The sequence below is a fragment of the Manduca sexta genome, chromosome 28 (assembly GCF_014839805.1).
Source record: "Manduca sexta isolate Smith_Timp_Sample1 chromosome 28, JHU_Msex_v1.0, whole genome shotgun sequence".
Classification (NCBI taxonomy): Eukaryota; Metazoa; Arthropoda; class Insecta; order Lepidoptera; family Sphingidae; genus Manduca; species Manduca sexta.
The window spans coordinates 9,942,813-9,970,449 of NC_051142.1; the positions used below are offsets into that span (position 1 = coordinate 9,942,813).

Below are 27,637 nucleotides of genomic sequence, written 5' to 3' on the forward strand. Positions count from 1 at the left end.
ACCAAAATGATAGATTAGATGTTAAACTGTATTGCAAAAATATAGAGCGATATCTAAGCAAAATAAAAAGAAGTGCTTAATTCCGATGTAAAGAGTTCACGTGAAAATACTAAAATCTGAGTCTCTTCGTAAGTATGAATATAAGAATGGAAAATATTTATATATAGAATTAATAAGTTTCTAGTGGAGACACTGATGTTCTTTACAAAACTGTAATAATTGTTAGTCAAATAATTTATAGTCACTAGATATTGCTCGGGAATCCACACGCATTAAACGCCTTTCCTGGGTTTAAAATATCACTATATACTTACTTTTTGGAGACAAAAAGGGGCCTATGCCCTTTTTTAAGGTATATCCAATTCTATTGGTAAAAAGCACTAAGTAAATAAAGAAACGGGGAAACAAAAAAGATGTACATTATTTCAATAAAAATAAAGAAAAGAACGCCCCGCGATTCTCACCGGTGACAACGATAAAAGCCATCACCTAGCTCACCTACCAGCCCTCACTAATTCCTTAAGCGATGACTAGACGAAAAACAGAACTCATTGAAATTTTGGTATTTATTTTTCCGAAGTCTTTTATATACGAATTCAGATTAGTTTATTTTCTTTTCCCTTTGAAATAGAAGGGGTTTTAGTGTTTAATTATTTAGGGGTTTAGTGGTTTTGGGGTGGGAGTCAGTTTATTTCGGAAAATACTTAAGCTAACGCAAGCACATTGCCGTTGAAACTACATGAAATCCAGTCAACAAGTTTTAATACCTGTACAGGCAACAAATATTAACCAAAAAAATACTAATAATAAGAGCGCGAAAGAATAGAAAATTATTAAACGGTGTACAGCGTGCATTCGCCTTCATTTACAAAGATTTATTTTTCGTTGCTTTTGCTGCTAATTTTTTAAATTTTTGATCAATACAATTCAAATTACGCAACAGAATGATCAGTCGGTCGCCTTTCACAAGTTAATATAGATTTTTTTTTATTAAATAGGTACTTACTATAGGTATCTATGCTTATATATTTTATTCCGTGGAAGTATGTTTTTTTATTATTATATTTTGTGCTTACATCAACGTATCAATAATTAACTATGCAAATCAAATGATCACGATTTTTACGTGCCCGAGGATATGTTACTTAGCGGCTGCGGTAACACCTCATTGTCAAATATTCTGTCACCTTCAAACACTGATCGACCTTTTCTGTGCGTTAAAATGTAAGCAGTAATAAATAAAGTTAGTAATTTTTTTAATACATAACCCAAACTCTTTTGTTTTAGCAATTGGTATCTATCTACGATAGCGACAGTTGATTTATTGATGCGTACGTATGTCAAATTTTTTGTCGACCAGCCCTGTGGAGATCGTTTTTAATGATCTAATAAGGAAGTTTCAATTCCAAACACTAAAAAAGGTTTTATTAGAGGACAAAATATTTTTGTGTCACGTTCTATACAAGCGCAATAAACTTCCTACAATACCTGGACAAAAACATTAGACAGAGAAGTTTTTTAGGATAAAGGTTCCGGTTTACAAAAAGTATCCTTATTTCAATCAAACACTTCATTGTTGCACTGCAGTCGTGCGCGGCCTCGTGATAAAATATATTACGCGATAGAATATATTGACTAGAAGGGAAGTAAAGCACGTTTGGCTTACATTAATCAACTCTAGTTTTAGAAATCATAACGATATTATTTACTTACTCTACGTGTGTGTTTCTGGAACCCATAGAAAACCAAGGTTGTTAATGAATCCAACAAATTGTTTACAGTTGTATACCTACGTGTTGATCCAATTAGATAAACTTACATGTGGAGATTTGGAGGAAAGTAAAACGTTGAGCTTTATAAGGTTTGCAATAAAGTCGAATTTGCTTTACAGTGTTAATTTATCGAAAAGTTAAGTTTAGTTGTACAGTTCACTCAATCCGCTATGACGTCATGGTCCGCCCGCCAGAGGGTGAGGCCGGGGTGGTTTGAAGGCTGTGAGAAGGACGAAGTTTCTTTTCATGTTGTCCTATTAATCTGGCATTCATTCTCTATACAGAATATTTTTGTTTAGGGCAATATGTCTTTTAAACAAAGAAATAGAAGATATTAATGTATGTATATTTTGTTCACGCATTATATTCGTGACACGTGCAGCCTGGCTTAAAAAATGCAAATATAATTAATAGTTTATAAAATTATCGCGTATTGTACGCGATACTATTGTATCGCGTAATATTCCCTCACGTGATAGATACGCGGAGTGTTTTAACGCCCATGAAATTGATATCAATAACAATATTAAATATCCAATAACATTTTTATATCGATTAATAAAGGGCGTAAAACAGAATTCTATCCAGTTGAAATTTATTTCGCGTGAAAATAACTTCTGATGTACCTATCTTTATTTATTATATTATCAATCAAACATGAGAGTATTTGTAATACTTTGCATGATTTACACTGTCTACGGCGCGAAAGTTAAACCTGTCGAATCCAAATGTGAAGGTGTCATGATAGAAAAAAAGTGTCATAAACATGAAGTAATTTCAAACGGAATAAATAGACCATACCACCTGTCATATTTTAATCACTCAGTATTCTTCAGTTACAATGCGGGCGATGACGATCAGGATACGTTCGAAATAGGATATGTGAAATTTGGCCATAAGGTGCCGATAGCCATAAATTCAACAAAAAATGGATTCGCTATTGCTATCGACAAGTTAAACAAAATAGCTTACTTTGGAGGCAGCGAAGGGATATACGAACATGATCTAACAAAACCAGGTGAAATCAAACACATAATAATAAAACATGATATCTGGCACATGTTCTATAAACACCATCTCTATTTTATTGAATACCCGTCACAGCGCCTACATAAAAAAGTAGGTAATGATACCGAACTCGTCGAACATATTACTGAGAAGATATATCAATTTGCTATCGACGACCATCAAAATACTTATATTACCACCAAGAAAGGTCTTTATGAAATCAAAAATGGAACTACAGAACGTATTTTACTCAAAGGACCAAAAGTTTACAGAGCCATAGTTATAAATAATAAAGGTGTTCCATATTTTTGTAGCCAAAGTGGAATTTACATTAAAGAAGAACACACTTTGAAAGAAATTGTTCATGTAAAAAATATATTCGGTTTGGCTTTCGATGCGGAAGATAACTTCATATATTCAAATCCACATGAAATTGTTAGATTATTACCAGAACCAAATAAAAAAATGTGAAATAAATTCGTTATGTTATACAATATTATTCTATAATTCTATTAAAGGTTATTAATTAAATTACTGGGAGGAATAGTTTTATTTGTTTCTACAGTCTTATATTTCTATACTCTAAAGATAATCAGTACTCGTGCTAATACAATAATTTCCTTTGACAACACTTTCATCGTTTCTATTACTGGTAACTAGAGGTGAGGTGATATGTATAGTTCAAGGGGTTGGTGACCATTTACAATCAAGCAAACATTACGCTTATTTGTCATAAATAAAAAATAGATAGATACAAAAAAAAACAAATTCTCTATTGTTATGTATTATAACTAATTTAGATAAAGTATATACGAGAGTAACGGGGATAGCCCAACAATCAACATAATAAAATTAGGTGTTGCGTAAAAAATATATTGTGTTCAATGATTGCGTCATCATTCTGAATAAAGTACTAGGAGATAATAACACCGCGTCGGTTTATCACAGGTTAGAAAGAGAGTTGTTGTTTTATCCCGTTTTGGCACAGAGATAGGGTCGCTCCCCTCTATCAGTTGACCCCATCCCCTCGTCACCTGGTCCAATCTACTCTCAGTAAACATACGTAATATGTAGTGTTTCAATTGTTTGCTGAAAAGTACAACATGTTTATGTGTAACTTGACTATTCGTTGTTATAAATCAATATTTTTTAACAACGCATTTCTTGCAATGTAATAAGGTCTCTAAAACCAGTAGTTAAGTTAAAAATGTTTTGGTTAAAGATTTTAATGGATACATTTTTTAATTTATATTTTCCTAGTAGAAGAAATGCTGTAGCCATTCGATGTTGAATGCGTGATGTCGCACTGGCTTTGGTAATTGTATTGAAAAATGTTATGGTAGATACATGATTGCCACATATTGAAATTCTTAGACCACACAATATGCACTCATGTTCTTCGTTACCAAAACAGTTTCGTTTTCCGAACAAAATCTTTGTAACTATACGGTTTAGTAAGTTATACATGGTATTTCATTATATCATTTTAGTTTCCGTAAAGTATAGGGTATAATCAACAAGTTAAGCCAAATTACACTAACATCTCTTGTAATTTTTGTAGTCCTCCATTACATACACATCCATTCGGCATTGTTGACAGAGGTCATATTTGCTTGATTAGCAGCTTGTACGAACGGTCAAGCAGAGTGGTTATTGAGATTATTATTATATTGTTTACATATATTATACCGTTAGTCAGAATATGATTTCATTGAAATAAATCAAGAAATTGGTTTACTTAAAAGATAGTGATTCTAGTTAATTATTATCCCTTTACGTTTCAAATAATTTATCATGCCGCAAACTGTAGTGAGTAATAATAACGTATAGGAGGGGTAACACACTCGCCAGGCAAAATCAAACTATAGGAATCTTTAAAATTGGATTTATTTAAATTTAAATTAAGTTAAACTTCACATGCGCCACTCGAAGATACAGTTACAGTTCCCTTGACATAAGTTACTTCATCTCGGCACTCACAACTGTCCTGCAAATTCCAAAAAAAAAATGCTTATATAATTCTAATTAAATATAAGTAAATCGATAAAATAATGGTATATTATTTTGTGACTTGTGCTGTCTGTTATATTAATAATATTATGCTGTTTAAAAGGCAAAACCATAAATTGTTCAATACAATATTACTTACAAATACATCTTTTAAAGAAGTGCATTCTTGATTCCTTTCGTAAAATATAACTTTTTGAATGTTATGTCTTAAAATTTCATTAGAATATTTCCTCTCATCATCACAAATTAAAACATTCGAGACCAGCCCGGTGTTATTTTTTTTCACTTTAATATGCTCATTGTTTACATTTTGCATTATCGCTGGACTGCCAAATATAGTTTCGTCTAAATACGAGCAGTAATCATCATCATTTGGTTTCACTAAGTTGTTGTTTATATTAAAAAATTTTGTTGTACTTTTATGGGTAGCCTCATTATTCACATTTTTGTCTATTTCAATATAATTCTGATAGGGCTGTTCGTTTGAATCAGTTTCTAGTTCCTCTCGTAATTTACGTCTTCTCATTCTGATATAAATATCAGTTATATATTGAAATTTAAGAAAATAGACAACAAATTCAGAAACACTTGCAGATCCGCTCTTGTTGCTTTTACTATGTAGCAAACAGAAATGTTTCGGTGGTGTAGTACCGTATGTGTAATCTGGGAAAAATCATTTTAATAACATATTTAATATACGTAATTTACTTATAGGTTTCCTATATAATTTATAAAACAATTTTATTCTCTTTTGCGGTGGTGTTAAGAGTGGCGAATATAAAAGTTAGTTTACTCACGAAAATAAATTTCGTTTAAAATTTGCAAAAAACTAACAAACGCAACACATTCCGCTTTTATCCCCAATGGGGTAAGCAAAAGTGGATCCAGAGTTGCCATTTTTCGACAAGTGTGATCCTTCCGGTTGATATGATAGGAGGCAAACTTAATTCAATTAATTTAGATTAATTCGGGCATCCATCCGGGACTAATAATAAGTAGAAAAACCTAATATAACTTTGCCCGACCAAGATTTGAATCCGGGGCCCCAGGTACCGCGCACGCAGTACAATTACGCCACTAAGGCAGTAAAAATTAACATTCATAAAATAATTTCAATATTATTTGACTTACTGTGTTTAGCAACACAGGAGCAAGGAGTGAGTAGAGGGGAAGCTTCACCAGCTAGTCTGCTCTCCGGTGCACTTCGGGTTCGACAGAAATTATTACTGTTCCAAGTCGTATCTGTGTATGGAATGGAGTCAGACACACTTCCCGATGAGCCTCGAATCCACTTAGCAGATTCACGAAGAGAGAAGAAAGTCAGCGTTATTACACCCTGGCAAAAAGAAAATTAAGCACATAGTTTCAATTTATAAAGAAATCGATTGGATTACTCTAGATATATAGAATTTCTTTGCTACAAATTGATATCATGCAGGAAATTATTATCTTATTTTATTTAAGATCATCATTAAAAGTATTTTTTTAGGTACGTATAGCATTGATGATTTTTTAATAAACAGACTTATGAACTAGATTCTTAGCTTAACTATTTTACCATAGTAAAGCAGGCTGCAGCACAGAGGGTGGCACAGAACGGAAACCCATATCGCTGAGTGAGTGCGCCGCCTAACGCAGGGCCGAGGACTTCACCAAAGGAGTAGCAGCAAGACCAGACGCCCGCCACGGCGCTGTAGGTTGCCAGCGCTTCAGGACATCCGCCTTCGTAACTAAACAAATCAGCAAATTCTCATAAGATACCTAAGTTACGTATGCTTATAGTCGTGAAAAATATTTTTATTTTTACAATAACAAAAATAAAAATATTTTTCACGACTATTTTAACGGAATGCCGTTTCAAATATTCCAAAATTTTCTTTATGTAATAGGTTAATTATTTTATTAGCAAATTTAAATTGTATTATACCAATTCTGATTGACATTTCTGAGTTTTGAGCTCAGGATCTCACTAGTTTCTTGTTTTGCCAAATTAGCCAAAACTGCAATAGCGCTACAATGATGGACTAAAATATACAATATGTAAAACTTACATAGAACTTGTTAACACTCCTTGGAACGTAGGCAAGAGTGTTAAAGCGACTGAGATTCCGAGAATAGACAATGCTACCAGATCGAGCCAAAGATCTCTGAAAAAGAAAATTAGTTACTTAACTATTATTATAATGAAAAGGCTGTCACCACACTTCAATCATCATATTAATCTACTTATTGTAGTAAAATTGAAGAGGAATTTGTATTAAAATTAGGAATTTTTAAAACAGCATAAACGCTAACAAAAAATATACAATCATAGATTAGATCTATTAATATTCTAAGCTTACCGTGGCAATCCTGGTATATAAGGGCATGGTCCGAGCAATAACAATCCAGCAGCTGAGAGAAATAAACCCCACACCATCATACACCAATGATTGTGAACTCTACAATAAATTAATATCGATATTAATATTACATTCGTTTTCAACAACTTTTGGTTTATGTTCAATATCGTAAGTAGAATATTAAATTTTATTACGTAGCCATGTCGCATTACTTTAAGTTGTTTTGGCCAATGTATATCAGTGTGGGTGATAGGTTCGATTAACAAAATACCGAACACATCTATTTGGTGGCAAAAATGTACACTGTTATGGCATATATCAAGCTATCACTCAGTAAATAGAACACGTGATTATTTAGAATAGTCATTTTGTAGGCTTACCTGTCGGCTACCCAGCCCCAAATTGGGCTAAAGATTCCATATAGACTTGAAAATAAAAGGAATATCAACCCTATTTGTTCCGTAGATAGGCCGTACTGTCGTAGATGGGGCTCTAGCGTCGGGTCCAGAAAGGCCCAAGTGTTGGACATTATTACTATCACCAACCCCGTGATGATTATTGACGGAATTTTGAATAGTTTTATTATTGAAGCTGTTTTTGAGCCAGACACATATTCTGAAAGAAAAAGTTAATCATAACGTTTTAAAAATACGTGATATGTTTTAATTTAAATTTACTTATTACAATTAAATGAACTTGTATGTAATGTATGTACCTTCACAGTCCGTTAGCAAGATAAAGTTTATGGGCACTGTCATGACCATCACAATTCCAAGACTGTAAAATGGTAGTCCGAAGCCTCCGATCTACCTGGAACATTTGAATTTTTGTACATTTTACAAACAGTTTTCGTCGTTATTTTACTCTTGCGAATAATAACATTATCTATATATCTTCTATACTTATAATAAATCTGTAGAGAGGTCAATTCTGTACATGAAATATATTTCCAAAATAACTATCAGGGGGTGATTAGGGATCGATACTGATGCCAAAAATGCAATTAGTAAAATTTTTGTCTGTCTGTCTGTATAACCGTTATAGAAACAAAAACTACTCGACGGATTTTAACGAAACTTGGTACAATTATTTGTCATACTCCTGTGCTGGTTATAGTATAATTTTCATCACGCTACAATTAATAGGAGCAGAGCAGTGAAGGGAAATGTTGGGAAAACGGGAGAAGTTACTCCATTTTTTAAGCTTCCGTCGCGTGTGCAACCTTAATGGTTAAAGCTACACAGAAATCATGTATGACGGAAATGTTCTCCTTAAAATTATGTAAAAAATATCCCACGACAGCATATGTCTATCTTTTATGGTTGACTCACAATAACACGTGTAACTCCCGATAGCTTTGCAGTACGAAGCTTTCTCATTATATTTGTCTACTCTTACGTTTATAACACTCTCAGTCATCCCTAATTAAAAAAGTTAACATTATTAAATATTCCATAAAAAAGAAACATAGAAATCGGTATAGAAACACCAAAGTTATACATGAAATACGCTAATAATAAGGCATCATGCGTGAATACTGAATCATGCTATAAGGATTATTTTTGTATATACCTAGTCTTGCCATAAATATTGTAATAAAGAAAAAAGAAAATTGTTAACTGCAAATAACATTTATTACTTTTACAGTGTGTCAGTTTAATACATAAATATAAAACAATTAAAAATATAAAAAGCTTATTCGAAGTGGTCTCCATTGGCTGCAATACAGTCCTTTAAACGATGAGGCCAGTTATCAATAGAAGCACGCACTCTTTCCATGGGAAAATTCTTCACTGCCAATCGTATAGATTGTTTTAGGGACTCCAAATTATCATGGCGTTTAGAGCAAGCTGTACTCTCTAAAACTGACCACAAATCATAATCCAGCGGATTAAGATCGGGACTAGACGACGGCCAGTCTTCAGCTCTGATGAAGTCCGAAACGTTCGATTCCAACCAAGACTGCGTGGACCGAGCTTTATGACCCGGCGCCGAGTCTTGCTGGAAGGACCATACTTGGTTATTGAACATGGTGATGTTAAGGGGCTTAACTACCTTCTCAAGAATGGTATCTTGATACACTTGTGCCGATGTTTTGATACCTTTTTCACAAAAATATGGCTCAGTCACTCCTTCATAGCTAACACCCCACCAAACCATCACTGAAGTCGGATAATGTCCACGTTGCACTCTGTCGACTAATTGGGAAGCTTCCTTAGAGCTTTGAGCATAAATACGGTCATTTTGTTTGTTAAAATGTTGCTCAATTGTAAAAATTTTCTCATCCGTAAACAAAATTTTTCTGTGACCTCCCTTTGCGTACCGCTTCAGTAGTTGTTTCGATTTTACCACCCTATTCTTCTTTAAATTATCAGTTAAGAAATGGCCAGTGCGTCTCTTATAGGCTGCAAGTCCTAAGTCATCTTTTAAAATACGCGACATGGTTCTAGGTGCTATCTTCATTTCCCGAGATAAAATCTTTTGCTTTCGGACAGGATTTCTTCGAATTCTTTCCCTTACTGCTTTGACCACCTTTTTCGTACGAACACTACGTGGACGGCCAGATCTTTTCTGTCACAAACAGAGGAGGTCTCATTGTACCTATTAATAGCCCGGTACACAAACATTTTACTAATACCAAGTGTATGGAGAGTTTTAAAAATTGCATTTGGCTCCATACCTACTTTGTGTAATGCTATCACAGCGATTCGGTTCTCTTTATCACCCCACACCATTTTAATATCGCAAAATATTTTACAATGTATTGGCGCCAAAATGAGAAAACACAATGAACAATCGTATAAAAATGACAGATTCGAAATTCAAATGTAATATTTTTTTATAATTAAGTGTAACAGTATTTATGGCCAGACTAAGTATATAAGGTCGCGAACGCACAGGCAGGCGGCTTGCTTGGCACCTAGAGGTTAGCGAATCACCTAGCGAGTAGCTTCGTAAAACGAACATTCTCGAGCGTTCGCGACCGGCTCCATTTTTGAAGTCCGAAATCCACGCGGGCGAAGCTGCGAGCGGAAGCTAGTTTAGAATATATTAAAGTAATATTAGATATCATGTAAACTAAGCTTAATAAGATTATTAAGATAAGATAATGCAGAGCAGAAGAAGTTTTATATTTCAGCCAGGTTTTGATCGCGGCTCCGTCCGAGTAAGTAAATTTTTCCGGGTAAAAGTCTCGCTTTATATTTCCCGAGATAAGATGGAGCCTATATTTTAGTTCGACCTCTTGCAATACATCGATGAAACTTGCATTCAATTCCATGCATTAATTTTTACGTGATTCGTAAACAGTCAGACAAAAATGAAATTCTAAAGACTGTTTTTTTGGCTTCCGTTGCTCTAATAAGGACCCCCCATATCAGGTTTACTTCAATAACTATAATGTACAGACATCGGCCTGTTACAATTTTATTATGTGTATAGATAAAAAAATATTTGTTTTATATTCCGATTTTATATCTTAAAATTCAATTAACATAAATTATAATCCAGTTATTTAGTTGTAATATTAAATTATAAAAAACAAAAATGAAATAAAATTGTTTGTATACAAATATAAAACTGGTCTTGACAGTATTTTTATGGTTTTTATAATAATATTATAATACATTGGTTCATTGACCTTTCGATTCATTACATTGAGTATTATTAAAGTTTATAAGAAAATGGTAATACCGAGTATAACAGACCGCCTATTGCTGGTCCTACAGACATGCCGAGTCCTACAAATGTCTCCAATATTCCTAAAACAGATCCGATGCTGTCGGGAAACGCATTGACCACGAACACGTAGCTGGCTGTAGAATATGCGCTGGCGCCGAGGGCTTCCACGCCGCGGACCAAGAAGCAAAGGGCGGTGAACGTGACTGTGTCTTCTATTAAGACGAGGGTGCTGAAAGGAAGGTTAAATAGCGGTACATTTTATATCATTGTGTCTTCTAATTGGTCTAACAAATACCAACTTACCTAAAGTTAGACTGTCTGTCTGTCTCTATAATTGTAATTTGTTACGGTTATTTATAACTGTGTTACCTATTACTTATAATATTTACTGTTGAGGATAGTTAAAACAAAAAAACCGATCGAATTATTTGCCTGATTTTATTCCTGTTCTATAGCTGAATCAAATATTCATGCATTACACAAACAATTGTTTTACCGGGGAAATCGAACCCGCGGCCTTCTGTATAACCGAAGGATCATCCGCGTCACAAAGGCAATTTATTATTTTTGTTATTGTCAACTTACCCAAACAAAACATTACAAACGCCGGCCACGAACATGCCTGCTGTAAACATAAACTTGGCGCCCACGGACGGCAGCTGCAAACGATGTCGGATCAATTATACCTATTATGTACTGATAAGATAAGCTTCATTACAATATTATATTAGCAAATGTATTTGCACGCTCATTATGGGCACTTTACAATTATTGTTTGTATTAATTTTTAAAATTTTGAAAAGACAAAATAGAATCGTCTAGAGAAAGCCACCTCGATACGTGGTCAGATAATTTGTCTATCCCAGCAGATTCATTCAGGGTTTAAGCTATTTCATGTGAGTAATACCAGGATTTTAGAATGGATGAGTCTATAGCCCCGCACAAAGGGTATATATAAGATATTCATATATCTTGCACGCGGGACTTTCAATTTTTTTTTCCAAATCTTCAATCTCGCCGGTAATACGCAATATGCGCACAATATCACGGCAAATTTCGTGAATAATTAATTATCTTGGAACTTGGCTTGTGCAGCGATTATTAGGAAAATAATATGAAAATGTAGGTACATAAATATAAAACTGTGTATTATATGTTTTTTTTTTTATACGGGCACTGCCGAGAGACACACTGTACCTGATGGTAAGAAGAGTGGGGTTCAATAGAATATCGATTGACGAGAGATGATTATTCCTCGACAGTCGACACAATTATGCCGGTCTGTTGAAAATGTAGGAGCTAGGGAGATATTGATGAGTGTAATCCGGAAGTTACTGCTTTGCAGTGGATGGATGCGGGGTGAAGTCAATAGGTGAACGGATAGATTTCAATTAACAAGCAATTGTATCGCTAAAGGTTGTCCTTACCTATACCATTGCTGAATTATAATGTTTCACTATATGAATGAAAGCCCAATATCGTGCAAAAGGGCCTTCTTACGGCTTACCAGAGACCGTCTATTGCTCTTATAAGTAACTGATGACTAAATTTAATGTCAGTTTCATATTTAAGTATTCTTGTCGTCATAGTTATATCCTGCTACTAGTGTTATAGTTACGTTACCACAAAACTATACGTTTATACCTCCTTCCACATTACTTATAAGTACTCTCATACGTAATTTCAAGGACTGATATGTTATATCGAGCTATAACACTTGTTAGGAATGCTACAAACGTAGAAATGTTTAATAATGTCAAGGTCTTGTGATCAATATTTACTTTAATAAATTTTCTATCTTAAGTCAGGAAAATGCTTATATAGCCGATGGTAACTCAGTTCTTTTCCACCTGAATCGTGCGATCGCTTAACTCGAAAAACAGTTCTTATAATAATATCTGCTAAGCATGGTACCTACTTGACATCGCAAATTAGTGTGAATAGGTTGCGTGCAATACCTAGGTTGCTAGGCTGTTAGTGTTCCATTACAGGGCATATGTCTCTCCTCATATTTCATAGGTTTAGGTTTCAAATATCCGCGAAATTACATCCTTAAATAGGAACAGTTCGATACCTATGTTCAAACAAAGGCGACAAATTACTTAACTAGGCCAAAAATATTTCAATACCAATTTTACACCAGCAGAGTAGGTTTGTGAATTTTATTGCAATGATTTGTTATTTATATTTTTTATTTTTAAGTCTGCAAGAGATGCTTTTATTTTTATTATATGAGTATAGATGAGTTAAGATGCCTAATTACGAAAAGATAGGGTAAAACTAGTTGAAATATGTTGCCTTTGAGAAATTATTGAGTTTGTAGTCTGGTGATGAATTTATTATAATCTTATTTTTTATTATTATAAGGATATTTGCGTTTATTTTGCACATACCCTAGTACCTAAGCCTTGTGCAAATAGCTTTGCAACATTGTAAATCCTTGAAAGTTTACACATTGGCCAATGCTAGCAAGTTATTTCAATGTCGCATAAAATGTTGCTAACCAAAACCTTGAAGTTTATTTACATTGTTTCACTACAAATGTTTATTGAATTTCGGATTAGTATTAAAAGTTTTTAAGGTCTGTAGATGTAAGTGTAAGTAAGTATGCTACAAAATTAGAATGTTTATTATTACTTCAGTTAGTAGACACCAATCTTGTTATATTTTTTTTTTCTTAATATGTATTTGTAATAATAATATTGCCGTGATATAAGTAATTACCTACCTATAAGCTATAATGTAACGAAGTTAACAAAACGGCCATATTAGTTGTCTCTTCTAAGTATAATTACTTAGTTAACTATTTTCACCGGAGATTTTTTTTAAATTTTTACAGTCTTTCTTCCTTTGCATGATCTAAAATACAAATTACTATTGGACTTACGAATTTTCCAAACAGCGGCGATGTTAGGAACATAATGACCGCGTAGAAGCTGAAGACCACTCCGCACATGGTGTCTGAGAGGCCTTTGATTGAGGCCTCCCTCGGGAAGAAAGGAGCCATGATGCTCATGGAACAGAAACTCATGAAATCCACTATCGCCAGGGAGGACAGCGTGAGTCGCTGCCGGGTGGTAAGTTGTCGAACTGCGCCAGGATGTGGTCTTGTTTGTGTTCGCACCAACCTAGCGGATTATTTATAATTCAACGTGATACTCTTACCCTATTTACATGTCTCAATAAATATGTGAAGCCGTCTCCTAAACTATAAATATTTGGATCATAAATATGCAATTATTCTGCTAATTGTGTGACTAACTACGTTTACATGGTATCAATTTGAAGCGTTAACATTTTATTGTAATCATTAAAATAATTCTATTATTGCCAAAATAATGGAGGTAGAATAAATAGGTATTAAAAAAATCCGCTGTCATCATATTATTACATATAAATGGCCTTATTAACTTATAATATCTTGTTAATGCAATTTGAAATCGGTTTATAACATATTGTAGATCGTAGGAGATATCGAATACTTAATAATTATGCATTATCTGTTTATCAATTACAATCGACGATAACCGTTACATACACGTGGGATACTTCACACAAACTGATCAACTACTAAAATGGAACATATAAAGTTAATTTAATGTTCTCTCATCAATAGCAAAATTTAACAATTTATACGTACCGTTCCCTTAATATCCTAATCTCGGAGCTCATGTCATCCGGTGGTCCACCAGACCAGGACTGTACTCTTCGCAAACGCCCCGAGTCGGGCAAGGAACGGCGTCCACCCCATGTCTCCGCCAAATCTCCCGCCTGTGTCGAACTCTTTGCCATTTTTCCATCAAACTCTATCGTATCCAAGGACCCCCTAACTTCCGCACTATTCTCACCACTTGTCCTATTTAAATGACTAATTAGAGGATCGCTCTCACATTTTTTGTCCATATTGATACGTCGTGTCCCGGCGAGAAACAACTAAATGTGTAGAATTTACTCGACCATTAATAACACTGGCCGTAAACAAATTTATCTGGAGTCAACACACCGAGCGCAACGACTGCCCAACTAACAATTATGGCTACCGTCACATATCAATTATCGATATCTTATCGTGTGCAAATAAAATGCGCCAGGGAAGAGGGCACTTGTTAGTGCTTACCGGTGTCAAGTTGAGCGGAAGGACAGAGGTGGGAATGTTTATTACTTTGTCGAATATCGTGTAGATACTATGAAAGGTTTAACAGACAGTAGTATAAGTTGATAATAATTATTATCTTGATTTAAACCCTTGTACTAGTTTTGTGCCGCATGTCCTTTAAAAGACAAGGAATCGACAAAATAGGAAGATAAAGCAATAAAGATAAAAGTACCTAATAAAAGCTTACTCTAAACCGTAGGCCCATCTTCCATTGTTTTATACTAGTTAATGTTGTTCGATTATACACCAATGTATTGAATAGGATATACTAGGTATTTGCATTGTCTTGTTTAGCTTTAATAATTATATATAAGTACATCTATAAACACATTTTTTTAAATACGTAAAACATGATAAAAATCTCAGCGCGTTGATTTTGATTTTAGAAGTGAAAATAAAAATCAGTGCAAACCTGTACACGTAATCCAACGTAAAAATAATAATAAATATCGGACACTGGGGCAAATATGGAGGCTGAACAAACATTAAATAATCCGAGGAATACAGTAACCATCTTTTGAAGTCGGTTAAAAAATGCGTACGTAGGTTCACGTCGTCATTAGAAGCATGCGCGACACGCTCGAGTCAATTTCCGCTGGAGTTAATATCTTACACGGTATTTCCAACTCTTTACATTTATTAAGGTTAACATTTTATTATTATCAATTATTGTTTTTTTTTTAAATAATCTTTTCATGATTATTGTATTAATACGGTTGAGAAGTGGCTGTGCTCACTGCTCGTATCATTGCAATGAACTCATGTACGAATAAAAATATATACGAAATGTCATCGAACCTTGGAGTTGTGTCGGAGGATTAAGTTTATTTTTAATTTTTTCACTTAATATATTCTATTAATATTAGCAAGAATATAGTCCACTAAAACTTACTTTTATCTTAGGTTTGCGAAGTAGTAGTATACAGCATGGATTTTTGAAACTGAGCGGTAAGGACAGTTATCACAACTACTCTAGCTAGCTGCAAGAAAACTTTCTTAGGATGCTGTCCATGATGCGGGCTACAGAGAAGGGACGTGGGGCGCAGACAGGGCGCGGAAGGGGCGCCGCGCCGTCGCAATTTTTAAAAACATATAGAAGGGACGAGGCACGGACGTGGCGCTGGGCGCCACGTGAGGTGACGGCTTTCAACTATCCGATTTTGACCCGATAACATGTCTTCTTCCGAAGATGAAGATGTGTTAATAACGCTAGTGTATCCTCCTAATACACAGAGGGTTATTACAATACTCTGATCTATTATAATTATAACGACTGGATGATTTTTAATTAAACTACAAAATTTAACGTTTCATACATAGTCGTCTCGCATTTTTACTTAATATACAATGATCTTCCTTCTCTAAACACGTCGCAACTAATCAAGGATGCAGGTAGTTTAGTGCGACAGCGACGCGCGATTGCCAGCAATCACGCCCCACGATGCCCGCACCCCCGTCCATCGGCGCTCGCAACTGTGTCCCGTCCTTTCGTCCGTAATCGTATCGATTACGGGCGATTTTGTCCTCATAAGCATCACAATCGATTAGCATAAAAAAATCATAAATTTCCCATTTTCTTGCTAACAATTTTTTTTACAAAATCTATGAATGCAAATTTAAATGTCTTCAAAAATAGAAGTTAGTCAGTCACAGCGGTCATAGTAGTTCCTTATTGCCCCGTCTCAAAAATCTTTAACTTTTTTAATGCAATAAAAAGTTTATCTATACAAGTTCTTATGGCATAAAATTTAAAAGATTGCAAAAGTTGCAGGTTTCAAAAAACAACATTTAAAAATAAAAAATCCAGTTTATTATGAATAGATTAACCAAAACAAAACAGAAAACATGTCGTCAACACAAACCATATTTAACGTATATAAGAATATAATTATTCATACTTTCGTTACATAATATAAAAATATGCATTTTACAAGCTTAATAATTAGTCTTCAACTATTTTATTTTATCTTTAACAATATTTCTCATTCAATTTAGCCAAAATATTTCTTAGCTAACTAACTTTCGTCTTTCAGTATTTTAAGATACTACTCAAACAGGACTTTATTGAAAGTAGGTTCAAATTTCATTATATAATAATTACTAAGCTATGTCGCCGAAAATATTTATTTTATGGTTACTTCACCATAGAATACTTCTTACATAGCAATATTTATCTAGTAGGTAATTTTTCTGTATTCTTAAATACAATATACAAAGAGTATAAACCTTAATAATATTATTTTCGTGTCAACCAATAATTGTAGAGGCCAAAAGAAAGCAATTAAAATGACTAAAGAATACACTAAATGGCGCAATCAGTGTAAATGCGTACGAAATGCACTAAGATGCCGTGACCTACCAGTAATATTCTATGGCCAGCAATTACGATTTTCAATGCTTAACGCCATACTTATTAAATAGAGAGACGATAGTATGAAATACAGGAAGTAGCTTTTGTTCGCGGTTTCACCCACGTGAGATTTCTTCCGGAATAAAATTCCCACTATATATTTTTCCGGGATGAACTACAAGAACTTTAAGAGTAGCTTTATCAGCGTCGTTTTCATGATCTCAGACTGTCTCCTTAGAAAATGGCATCAGAATCCGTCCGGTAGCTTACCATGTTCAAAATGACAGACACGCGGCGGGGAACTTAGTGTTATAATATGTAAGGATTACTGAAAAATTGGTTTATGCTAGATCGATGGGTAGGCTTGTTATATGTTTATAGCAATGCGTATCTATTACATATTTGAACTTGGTGTTTATAAAATTCGCATTATAAATGAGTTAGCATAGGTACAGAGAAAAAACATGGAATAAATAGCCTATCCCAAAGATGGCGAATGTTTATTGGTTAACGTGCCGTTACTTATGGAATAAATAATAATGTGCTTGTAAAGTTGCATCCAGGACCGACTGTAACTCCTCGCGCGCCTGTTTTCTAGCGACCTTTTTTTAGGTTCGAACATATTTTTAGTGGCTAGTACAATGAATGAAGAATAATAATTATAAGCGTATTGGCATGCCCGAATGATGTTTTCGCGAGCCGCCCGTAACTATTTAACAAATAATTATCATTCACAGTTGATTTGAATAAACCCAACTCTGGATCAATGGTGAACATAAACCAAAGAAAATCACGAATCCCTCGAACATGTCAAAGGTGCGAAAAAGTGTAAAAATAATATTATACCTAATTAAATAATTTGCTATATTGGAATTTTGAATATAAATCTAAATTCGATTTCATAACTGGTTTAAAATGAGATTGTATTTTAGTCGGTTATTAATAATGCTCTGTCTAAAACAAAATGTTATCCTTAGGGTTAAAATATAATAATGTATTGTTAATCAAGTCACGCACTTAATAATACAACTGAATAACACAACAAACATTATCTTCTAGCAAAAAAAGTTGTTAAATTATCGAGTTTATTTTTTTAATTATTTGCATTTAAAACAATTATTAAGTTAGGAAAATATATTTATATTTAATTTAGGCAGACGAGTGCCCTAATTTGCAGATCAAAGTCCAAAAAGCTTCAACAAAATTATTTTATTATTTTTATCCGCAATCGTTATCATGGTATTATAGGTATCGGCATACATCTTGTCATGTATGATTTATCTATGATTCATGTATGATTTAAACATTATTATAGAAGAGTATTTTCAGATATTCAATACAGGTGGCGTGAGGTATTATATCATAAGTATTTAAATAATCAACGTTTGTTCGTAAGTATTAGCTGTTTTTGACAGTAGATTGACTTGCGAGAAGTATTAGTACGCAGATTAACCCGTAGAAGTTACCTTCCGTTTATCGAGAGGCTAAGTAATATGCCGATACGCATACTTGCATGCTTATTTACAATACGAAAATGCATTTTAGCGTTATATAAATATAATACGTATTTACCTATATCAATTTAGGCTCATTACTTAAGATAAGATTATGTATATTATGTTGTCTTGAGCAATTCAACTGTGGTGGAAACATCATAACCTTAGTTGGTCTAACTCCTTTTGAAGAGCTTGTTCGTTCTGAATCTTCGCCAGTTGGTTGAGTTCCAGCTGCTTGCCCGCTGCTTTCTGTTGTTTTAACTTTTCTATGTCACTTAATTTCTGAAACAAAAGAATATTTATTCAATTATAATTTAGACAGATATTGAATCTTATTTCACAATAAACATGCCACTAAAATTGTAAATTTTGTGCATTTCCTTCTAAAGTACAAAAAAAAATTGCAACCAACACTATTTAGCAGACAATTTAATAAGAAATCATATTGTGTCAAGTTTTCGAAGAGATAAAAATATTTACATAAATTATTCGTAAATCATTGCATATTCCCGCTGCAATCGTGCGCCGAAAATTAAAGGAACGAATGCTTGAGGCCACTAGCTTAGAGGTCTTTATTAACATTATAAGCAATGCACCTCCTATGGCTCATGATGATGATGAATCCCTCACACTTACAAATTTTCACGACACGCAAACTTTTCGCTAAGTTTGTCTGTCCAATGTAATAGCGGCCGAGCCTATCGCCATATCGGGCACAAAATCCAGACCCTGGGTTGATACTGAGTAGAAAAACAAACATCACTGCCCGAATTGGGATTGGAACCCAGAACCTCGGGGCGATGGTCGTACCGCGCACGCAATACGACTGTCATTAAGTGAATCGACGCATCGATAAATCTCGATCTAGTATGACTACTAAAGCTCCGTACCTTATTAAGATTTTTAATTTTCTTGTCTTTGTCGGGGTCCCCGGTGGAGACAAACTGTGGTTTAGGTGACGTTGCGAGCGGCGGCTCGGGTGTGGCGTCACCGCGCGCCTTCTCCTCGGCCTTGCGCGCTTTGCGAGCTTCGCGCTTCTCTTTCTGTTTGATGGCTTGTTTCGATGGTGCCGCTAAAATAAAAATCACAAATTTAAGTTTTACAAAACCCAACCTCGCGAAAAATTTACCTCAAATGTTATAATACTGACACCTAAGCGCCAACTGCCAATTGTTAACATATTCAGGCTTAATTATAAACTGATTATTTTAATCAATGTCATTTTGTTTTCATTTATGCTATATTTTTTGTATATGGTGGTAGGTGGTATTAGTTGACAAGAATAAAATACATAGAACTGTAACAAAATTATTCTATGATGTAGCTAAACGTCAAACTAACTTACCACTAGGCGATTCGCCGGGTTTGTGTGGCTTTTCATGCTCATGTAAAGTAAATGTAGACGGCTTATTTCTAGCGCCAGGTGGTCGATAAGCCCCAACTGGCTTGGGCGTAGAATCTTCAATCGGCTTAGGCGCTGATTTAGCTAGATCACTTTTCGCATACGATCCTGGTTGCCACATTATGGCTAGAAGGTTCTCTTTTTCTTGACACTCTCTTTTGTGCATCAAAGCACCTGTGTAGTGCCAGATTTTGTATCTGTAAATGTAATTTAACATAGGCATATTGCTTGTTTTAGGTTTAAATTGGCTCATATTATCTTAAAATCCATGTCCTGGTCTACCTATATTATTTTTTTTACAAATCCATCCATCGGTGTATTATACGTAGTGCATTAACAAACACTAACTTATTCATTAATTTTCACATAATAAGTAGGATATTGATTTTCCTGGTTGTTAAGAATAAGTTACTTACCCATTGCCAACAGTGAGCCTAGGGTACGTGGAGGCCGTGAGGAAGGTCTCTCCGCGCGGGTCCCACTGCAGACTCGTGGTATCGGGTGCCGAACAAGAGCCCACCTTCTTATACCCGCGCATGTCCCATACTTCGATGTGCCCTGTCGCTATGTTACCGAAGCCACCGAGCAACACATGTGTAGAAGAGTTAAGGAGTTTACGATAGTTTTGAAATATAAGATGTTAATAGAAATATTTAAAAATGTACCTACATATCTTTAAGCATGTAAACAGATACTGAGTTCAAAAACTTGTTTAAAATAAATATTTCAAAATAAATGAGTTTTAATAATTTAATCAGGTAGAAGAAGCAGATGTTAGATAACAGGTAAGAGATGCATCTACGCAATATTATTGCAAGTGACATCAACCATTTAAGTGCCTAGCACATTAATACGTCCCTTACTGATAAACGATATCGCCTTAAAAATTATAAAAAGGATATAAGTTCCTTCAGGCGCGAAGTAGATGGAGTTCCACGCGCCGGTGCCGAATTCGAAAAGCGGCTCGCACTTAACGTTAAACACTGTGGCCTTCGCGGGCGCGTGCCCGTACACCGCCACCCACTCGCTCCAGTTAGCCGGGTTCCATGATATTGCGTGGATCGGGCCTTCTTTGCCTGGAAAAATATTTATATACAAAGTTTAAAGAACTACTATTTCCTGTACACATAATAATATAAAATATTTTTTATCCCAATGTTTCTCAGGCCATTTGCCACTTCTTCATGAAGGCTGTATAACATATTTTTTTATGTATAACTAAGGGTATACTTACTAAATGATACCATTCCTGAATTCCCTTTTATATCACCATAAGAAAGAGACTGTCGGCCATAGTAAGATCCGCCAGTTTTATCCACCTGCAAACAGAAAATTAAAATATTTTTATATTAGTTCCCTATTCTTCTTATATATATCAATATTTATCTAGATGTATATAGTAAAATGTATATTCATAATTAAAATTTTTAATCAGTTTTATACATTTTATTTACTTACATCAGTTTGCGTCAAAGCAAATAGGTTAGTGCCTCTTCTGTTCCATTGGAAGGAGGCTTTGTCTGCCTGAAACGACGAGCGGCTCACCAGAGCTTCGTTCACATTGAACTGAGGGTATTTAAACACACGCCAGAAAGATGGCTGCCCTTGCTTACCTGAAATAGTAGATAAACTTGAGAAATTTTATTCTAAAAAGTGATGCTAACATTGTTTAATTTTAAAAACATTTACAAAACTTTCATTGTAACTTTTTCCAAAAAAAAAAATGCCATAATAAATAGCAATGTAAAGAAATATGTCTTGATGAATTATTATAAAATTTACACTGTTGACTGTAGTATACAAATATTTATTTTGTACAAACCTAATGTGAACACTGAGAAGTAATAATTAGGTGCTGCACTTGGTGCCAAGCTGAATGACTTCAACTTATCTGCATTGATAGATTGCACATAATTATCCAATTTCCCATCTTCATATATTAACACTCTGTTATTCATTTGAATAGCAAATAGCTTTTCATCTGAAGACCATTTTGGTTCCCTGCGTGCAAAAGAGTATTGCTGATTATCAAATATAAAAAACAATTTATATACAAGTTATATGTTATAATAACATAAGGACAAAAAAGCATATAAAAGCTTTTATTGCTTATATACTTACCACAAAAGCTGATTTTTTTGCACAAATGATCCAACAAGTTGACCATTAGCTGACTTGTATATCCGCAGGTTTGGTTTACCCTTAAAAACAATAATTATGAGAATAAACATTTATGTAAAATTATTATAAGTATAGATATGCTAATTCATAATATAATGTAGTTTTGTCTGAATGGGTTAAACTCAAAAACTAATCAGCAGATTTTAATGGAATTTGGTATGTAGATATTTTCAGGCCTTGAGAAGGACATAAGCTACTTTCTATACACAGGAAAACTATGTCACGTGGTTGTAGTCGAAAGCAAAAGCTAGTCAACTGTAAAACAAATTTTACATACCTCTGGATTATCTTTCGTAATGGCATACATTTCCCAAACCATAAAATAATTGTCGAGAGGTGAAAAAGCCATTTCCTTTATGTTGCCATCTATAGTAGCTGTTACTGACCATTCTGCACATCCTATGATCTCGGCCCTAGAAATATATTGTAGTATATTAATATGTACATGATATTAAACATACAATGCAATATTCCTGGAATTTTTAGCCTCTATTAATGATATTATCAGTTTTATTAACTTGACTTTAATAAAATTAATTTCACTTTAATCCAAGTTACCTGGAAGTTGATACTAAACACAGCATTAACTGATAACAATTTTTTGGTAACTGATGATTACTTTCATTGTTATCTATATAACTGATAGAGACTATTCCCTAATATTAAATGATCTCACTGTGTAATAGGTGAAATTGAAAACCCTGCAAAACTGCAGAAGGGTTTTTAAGTTAACGACAACTTCATCGTACACAAATCTTATTTTGATTTTACAATAGAAAGTAATTTTTATAAGCAATTTATGTAGTCATACTTTCTGTCTGTTCTATACGCGAAGTAAGTGCCTTTTGGACTAAAAACGATGCCACGAACATTTGCAGTGGTTTCATCTCGGAGAATCTTTTCTCCATATGGCTCCTTATGCTCAATTAAAAATATAGTTTTATTGGTCAAACCTGAAAACAAGTATTATATGTTATAACCTAGAATATACACATTATGATATTATTTAAGAAAGTATTGAATAAAACAATCTTACCGGCGATATGGGGTATGGCACTCATTTTTATGTCCAATTTTATATAAATTTGGCAGTACTATGTCCACACATAAAAAATATTTTTTTCAGCAATACACCAACCTAGTGCCGACCAAGGATTTTATACCAAAAATGAATTGATTAGGAATGATTGTTAACAAAAAAAAGTCTACCTTATTGTTTGAGGCTTAGAGTTTATATTTGCGTACATTATATGTAGTTGAAATTCCGTTCCGAGCGAGATGGCTTTTGGAAAGAGCTCTGTCCCTTTCTTTTTTCTTTTTATTTAGTACGGCTCTAGAGATAAGTCCTTTGAACCCGTCTTCCATATAACACAATTTCTTAGGAATAGAAAAGAAAAAAATGTATGCAATGTTATTCTAAAAAGCGTGGGGTGCTTTTTCAGTGATCTTTTTCACCATGCACCTGACGCTTTTTTAAATTGCAATAATTTTTTTTTCTTATTTACATTATTCTTAATTTTAATTTAATCTTCAGGATTTCACAAAAGCGTGTTTTTTAGGATGAGACATCTTAAAAGATTTTTTATCCTTCCTCACACTTCCTTCCTAGCTTTTTTCTCCAGGACCCTGCAGTCACTAAGCCCGGGGATTCCAGAATCCCATTCGCAAGTTCCTTAATGCCCAAAAAAAATGTTTTTCGACACGTCTCGCCTCGGCATGTGGATGCAGTCCATAAGCGAACTTATACAATATACGGTGCTGGAAGTTTCTGTGGCAGGAAGTAATTATTCTATTTCTAGATGATTTATTCTAAAAACCAATTATAATTTAGTCGATTATGCAGTTTTATCATTTTATTTTTTATTACTGGTAATTAATTTCGATAACCAGCCATTGTTGTTTTGTTTTGAAAAAATCAAAATGGCGATTTGATTTGGAGTTTTTCTTTCTTATAATGGTGCGTATAATTTACAATATATAATTGGTTTTATGGTTATCGGACAATTATTTATAAATTTATTGAACTGCAATTTCTTAGCAAACCAATGTTCAGTACTCAGACTCAGTTGAAGAGACGTACTCCACAAAATGGGACAAATCGCGAAGAATATCTGTCGTTATTAGTGGACGAATATTTGAACACTTCTTCGTATGGTAATTTTTAAACTGTAAATAAAATTTCTCTTTTGTAAGCTTTTTTTCTATTTATATTGGATTCTGATTCAAAATGAAATACCATTGCTCTTCGAATTATGTCACTACCCAACTGCTCGTAATATCTTATAGATACTATTTTCAATTATTATTATGTAAATTTATAATAAATGATGGATAAAAAGAACAGTTTTAATTATTATATTACCTATGTTACTGCTAGATATCGTAGTTTTAATTCGGGCGTAATACAAAAATGGGAATATTTCCTTTGGTAGTTATTGCAGCTAATATAAAGATTGCTTCCTATTTCAGAAGCGAAGTGCCAAGTGCTAGCTAACTTGGCGAATTTCGCGTACGATCCTATAAACTATAGCTTTATCAGGGAAGTTGGCGTTTTGGACATCTTTGTACATGTTTTAAAAAAGGAAACAAGCACTAAGTTGCTGCGATTTGCTATTGCGGGAATATGCAATTTGTGTATTGGTAAGTAAGTACAAGGCATAACATTATTTGTTAAGAATAATATTTAGTAAAAACTGGGTCATTTATGCTTCATCTTTGTTGATGACCTACAATTATTATCACTGACATTTTAGTGCTTGTTTAAAATTAAATTCGTACATTTTTGGTTTATTTTAATGTACATGGTAATTTAAAAGAAATAGCATAATAGTTTGCGTAATTAATTTAATATGTTCAAAAGAAAAAAAATGAAACATTTAATTAGTATCTTATCAAAATATCATTAGTTAGATTATTATTTTGTTAGTAACATGTTGTGTTGTATATATTTTCAGATCCATTGAATGCTGAATACATATTAACATATCTGGGCTTGAAATATATTATTGCCTTGCTGAATTCAAGTGATACAACTATATTAGCAGACACCATTACTACACTTCTCTATGTATATAATGAACACACAAAGCCAGAAATAATTACTCCAGATGTGATTAAAGTGTTACAACAATTAAAAGACACTGAAGATCCCAGACTGTCTAACTTGGCAACTATATTTCTACAAGATGTCTCCCAAATAAACTAGAATAAAAATTGAGTTGTAAACTGGATAAACATGTTGTCTAACAGGTTTCCATACATAGTGGTGAACAACAAGAACTACCAAAAGATATGCAAAATACACTCAACATCCTTCAGTAACAGTGCTTTCAAAGCAGGGGACAAAATCCGAATACAGAAAACATTAACCCAAAAGGACCTTGATGCATTTTCGAACCTGACTGGAGACCACAATTATCTGCACCAGAATAATGGCAACAAAAGGCCAATAGTTCATGGGGCACTATTGAATGGCTTAGTGGCCGGTCTTATTGGTACACACCTGCCAGGTCCAGGCACCGTCTTAGTGTCTCAAACAATGAAATTTCCAAATAAATGTTTTGTCGGAGAAAAATTAACAATTAGTGTGGAGTTGGTTGATGTGAGAAAAATTCTGAAAGTGAAGTTTTATTGCATAGTTGAAGAAGAAAAGAAGGTTGTGTTTGAGGGTGAGGCTAAACTAATGTTAGCCAAAGACATTTAGTTCACATGGAATAAGTTAAACTTGTTTTAAAATATTTCATACTTAAAGTATAAGTGTAAAGTTTATATTTATTGAGGGAATTCTTATAATGATCAAATCTTTAAAAATTAACTATAAGTGATAGAAAAATGTGATGAATGTCACATGTGCCAACTTTACAATTAAAAATATATTATTTAATATAAAGTACAATATAGGTTTAATTGAAAAAGAAAAATAAAATGTTAATGAATAATATTTAATTCTCTAATATTAGACTAGACCTCAATTACTGTTTCAAATTCTGTCCATTTGATGTCTATTGTAAAACATTTTAAGCATATTATAATTACTTGTAAGACTGATAGTCTTTTATATTACCATTTAAATCCATAATATAAAGCTGCTGCTGGAAATTTATGTGTATGCAATATGTGTAGCTCTTAAATTGTATTTTGCAATATTGTGGGAAGTTATACTTGCTTGGGGCATTTTTGTTTACACACATATATGTTCTATTATTTCTTGCCAGCTCTCAGTTTTGTTCATGATTATTTAAACAATATACTAAAGTTTGTTGGTAAATGTTGTGCAAGCATTTTTTATCAAAATCAATTAAAATGTCATTGACTTCTAAATTGCTGATTGACTTATTGGCAATGCCTGAGTCAGTTAGCAGACATTTTAAAATTATGCCATATAAGCATTTAAATGTTAATTGTATATCTTAAGTGAAGCCTTCGTTATTTAGATTTTGTTTTTAATGCATTGTAAGATCTTAATAATTTATTAATAACTGGAGTACATAGGGGCTTGTGTAGGCTGTATCGTGATTTTTGTTACTTGTTTACCTATATTGTTGATTTTCATTGTTTTTTTTCTTTGTCACTACTATTGTGATTGTTTTTATACTGAAACTTTTTTCATTAAGGCATTGCATGAAAAAGTTTTTTACATTTTAACTGAGCATGTACTTTGTTGTACTATTACACAATTTGCTTGTTATTGCAATTTTCATTTACCCTTTCGACTTGTTTAAATTTGTTCTGATCTCTTCTTTTGGTATATTATATATTTCTTGGTTAAAGAATATCGCATACGCGGTTCGACACCGCTCTGAGCTCCGGGTTTCAGTGTCCTGGGAGTAGTATCAGCCTCGAGTCTGGAAATTATATCTGTTCCTATATTTAAGAATATTCCCTAAAAAGCCTAGCACATGCATAATGTTGCTAATTATTATCTATATATTATGTGATATCCCATAAATTATTTATTTTATTTCTATAATTTAGGGATAGTTATATGAGATAAGTAAAAATGCTACCTGTTCCACCCTAAAGGGAAAATGGAGTAAAATATTATTTATTTGACACTAAACAGTAATTAGCATGAAAAACTTACAAGTTCGCAAATATGAACATTGATCTACACAAAGTTTTATCTTTGAATAGAATCAATATGGTTGTTCAAATTTAAAATATTGTTTTGTATAGACACAAATAATAATACCAGCGTTGAATTACACACTAAACGACCCTATATCAGAGAGAACGCCTT

At 33.6% G+C, this 27,637-nt stretch overlaps 4 protein-coding genes across 6 annotated transcripts; 2 read left to right on the forward strand and 2 right to left on the reverse strand.

Moving 5' to 3' along the window:
- Positions 1–2,203: 2,203 nt before the first annotated feature.
- LOC115445121 (ommochrome-binding protein-like) lies at positions 2,204–3,274 on the forward strand. Its single transcript, XM_030171225.2, has one exon. It carries the CDS (start codon positions 2,430–2,432, stop codon positions 3,249–3,251), a length of 822 nt encoding a protein of 273 aa, XP_030027085.2. The 5' UTR covers positions 2,204–2,429; the 3' UTR covers positions 3,252–3,274.
- Positions 3,275–4,650: 1,376 nt separating this feature from the next.
- On the reverse strand, positions 4,651–14,942 carry LOC115445123 (MFS-type transporter SLC18B1). Its single transcript, XM_030171226.2, has 12 exons — positions 14,454–14,942; positions 13,701–13,941; positions 11,399–11,472; positions 10,826–11,042; positions 7,848–7,938; positions 7,513–7,747; positions 7,133–7,231; positions 6,842–6,937; positions 6,349–6,520; positions 5,922–6,126; positions 4,930–5,453; positions 4,651–4,767 (listed from the first exon to the last, which is right to left on the reverse strand). The coding sequence occupies exons 1-12, from the start codon at positions 14,714–14,716 to the stop codon at positions 4,687–4,689; spliced, it is 2,298 nt and encodes a 765-aa protein (XP_030027086.2). The 5' UTR covers positions 14,717–14,942; the 3' UTR covers positions 4,651–4,686.
- Positions 14,943–16,756: 1,814 nt separating this feature from the next.
- LOC115445094 (eukaryotic translation initiation factor 2A) lies at positions 16,757–23,584 on the reverse strand. Its single transcript, XM_030171183.2, has 12 exons — positions 23,435–23,584; positions 23,210–23,351; positions 22,676–22,811; positions 22,339–22,418; positions 22,040–22,218; positions 21,676–21,830; positions 21,452–21,536; positions 21,120–21,293; positions 20,634–20,811; positions 20,161–20,414; positions 19,706–19,887; positions 16,757–19,097 (listed from the first exon to the last, which is right to left on the reverse strand). The coding sequence occupies exons 1-12, from the start codon at positions 23,457–23,459 to the stop codon at positions 18,972–18,974; spliced, it is 1,716 nt and encodes a 571-aa protein (XP_030027043.1). The 5' UTR covers positions 23,460–23,584; the 3' UTR covers positions 16,757–18,971.
- Positions 23,585–24,218: 634 nt separating this feature from the next.
- Positions 24,219–27,085, forward strand: LOC115445099 (armadillo repeat-containing protein 7). Of its 3 annotated transcripts, XM_030171190.2 has the most exons (4): positions 24,240–24,355; positions 24,437–24,552; positions 24,868–25,038; positions 25,353–27,085. In XM_030171190.2, the coding sequence occupies exons 2-4, from the start codon at positions 24,444–24,446 to the stop codon at positions 25,601–25,603; spliced, it is 531 nt and encodes a 176-aa protein (XP_030027050.1). In that variant the 5' UTR covers positions 24,240–24,355; positions 24,437–24,443; the 3' UTR covers positions 25,604–27,085. The 3 variants fall into 3 exon arrangements, 2 of the variants coding, with proteins under 2 accessions (XP_030027050.1, XP_037300514.1); XR_003938793.2 differs by lacking the exon at positions 24,437–24,552 and having other exon boundaries at positions 24,219–24,355; XM_037444617.1 differs by having other exon boundaries at positions 24,344–24,552.
- The last annotated feature ends 552 nt before the right edge of the window (positions 27,086–27,637 follow it).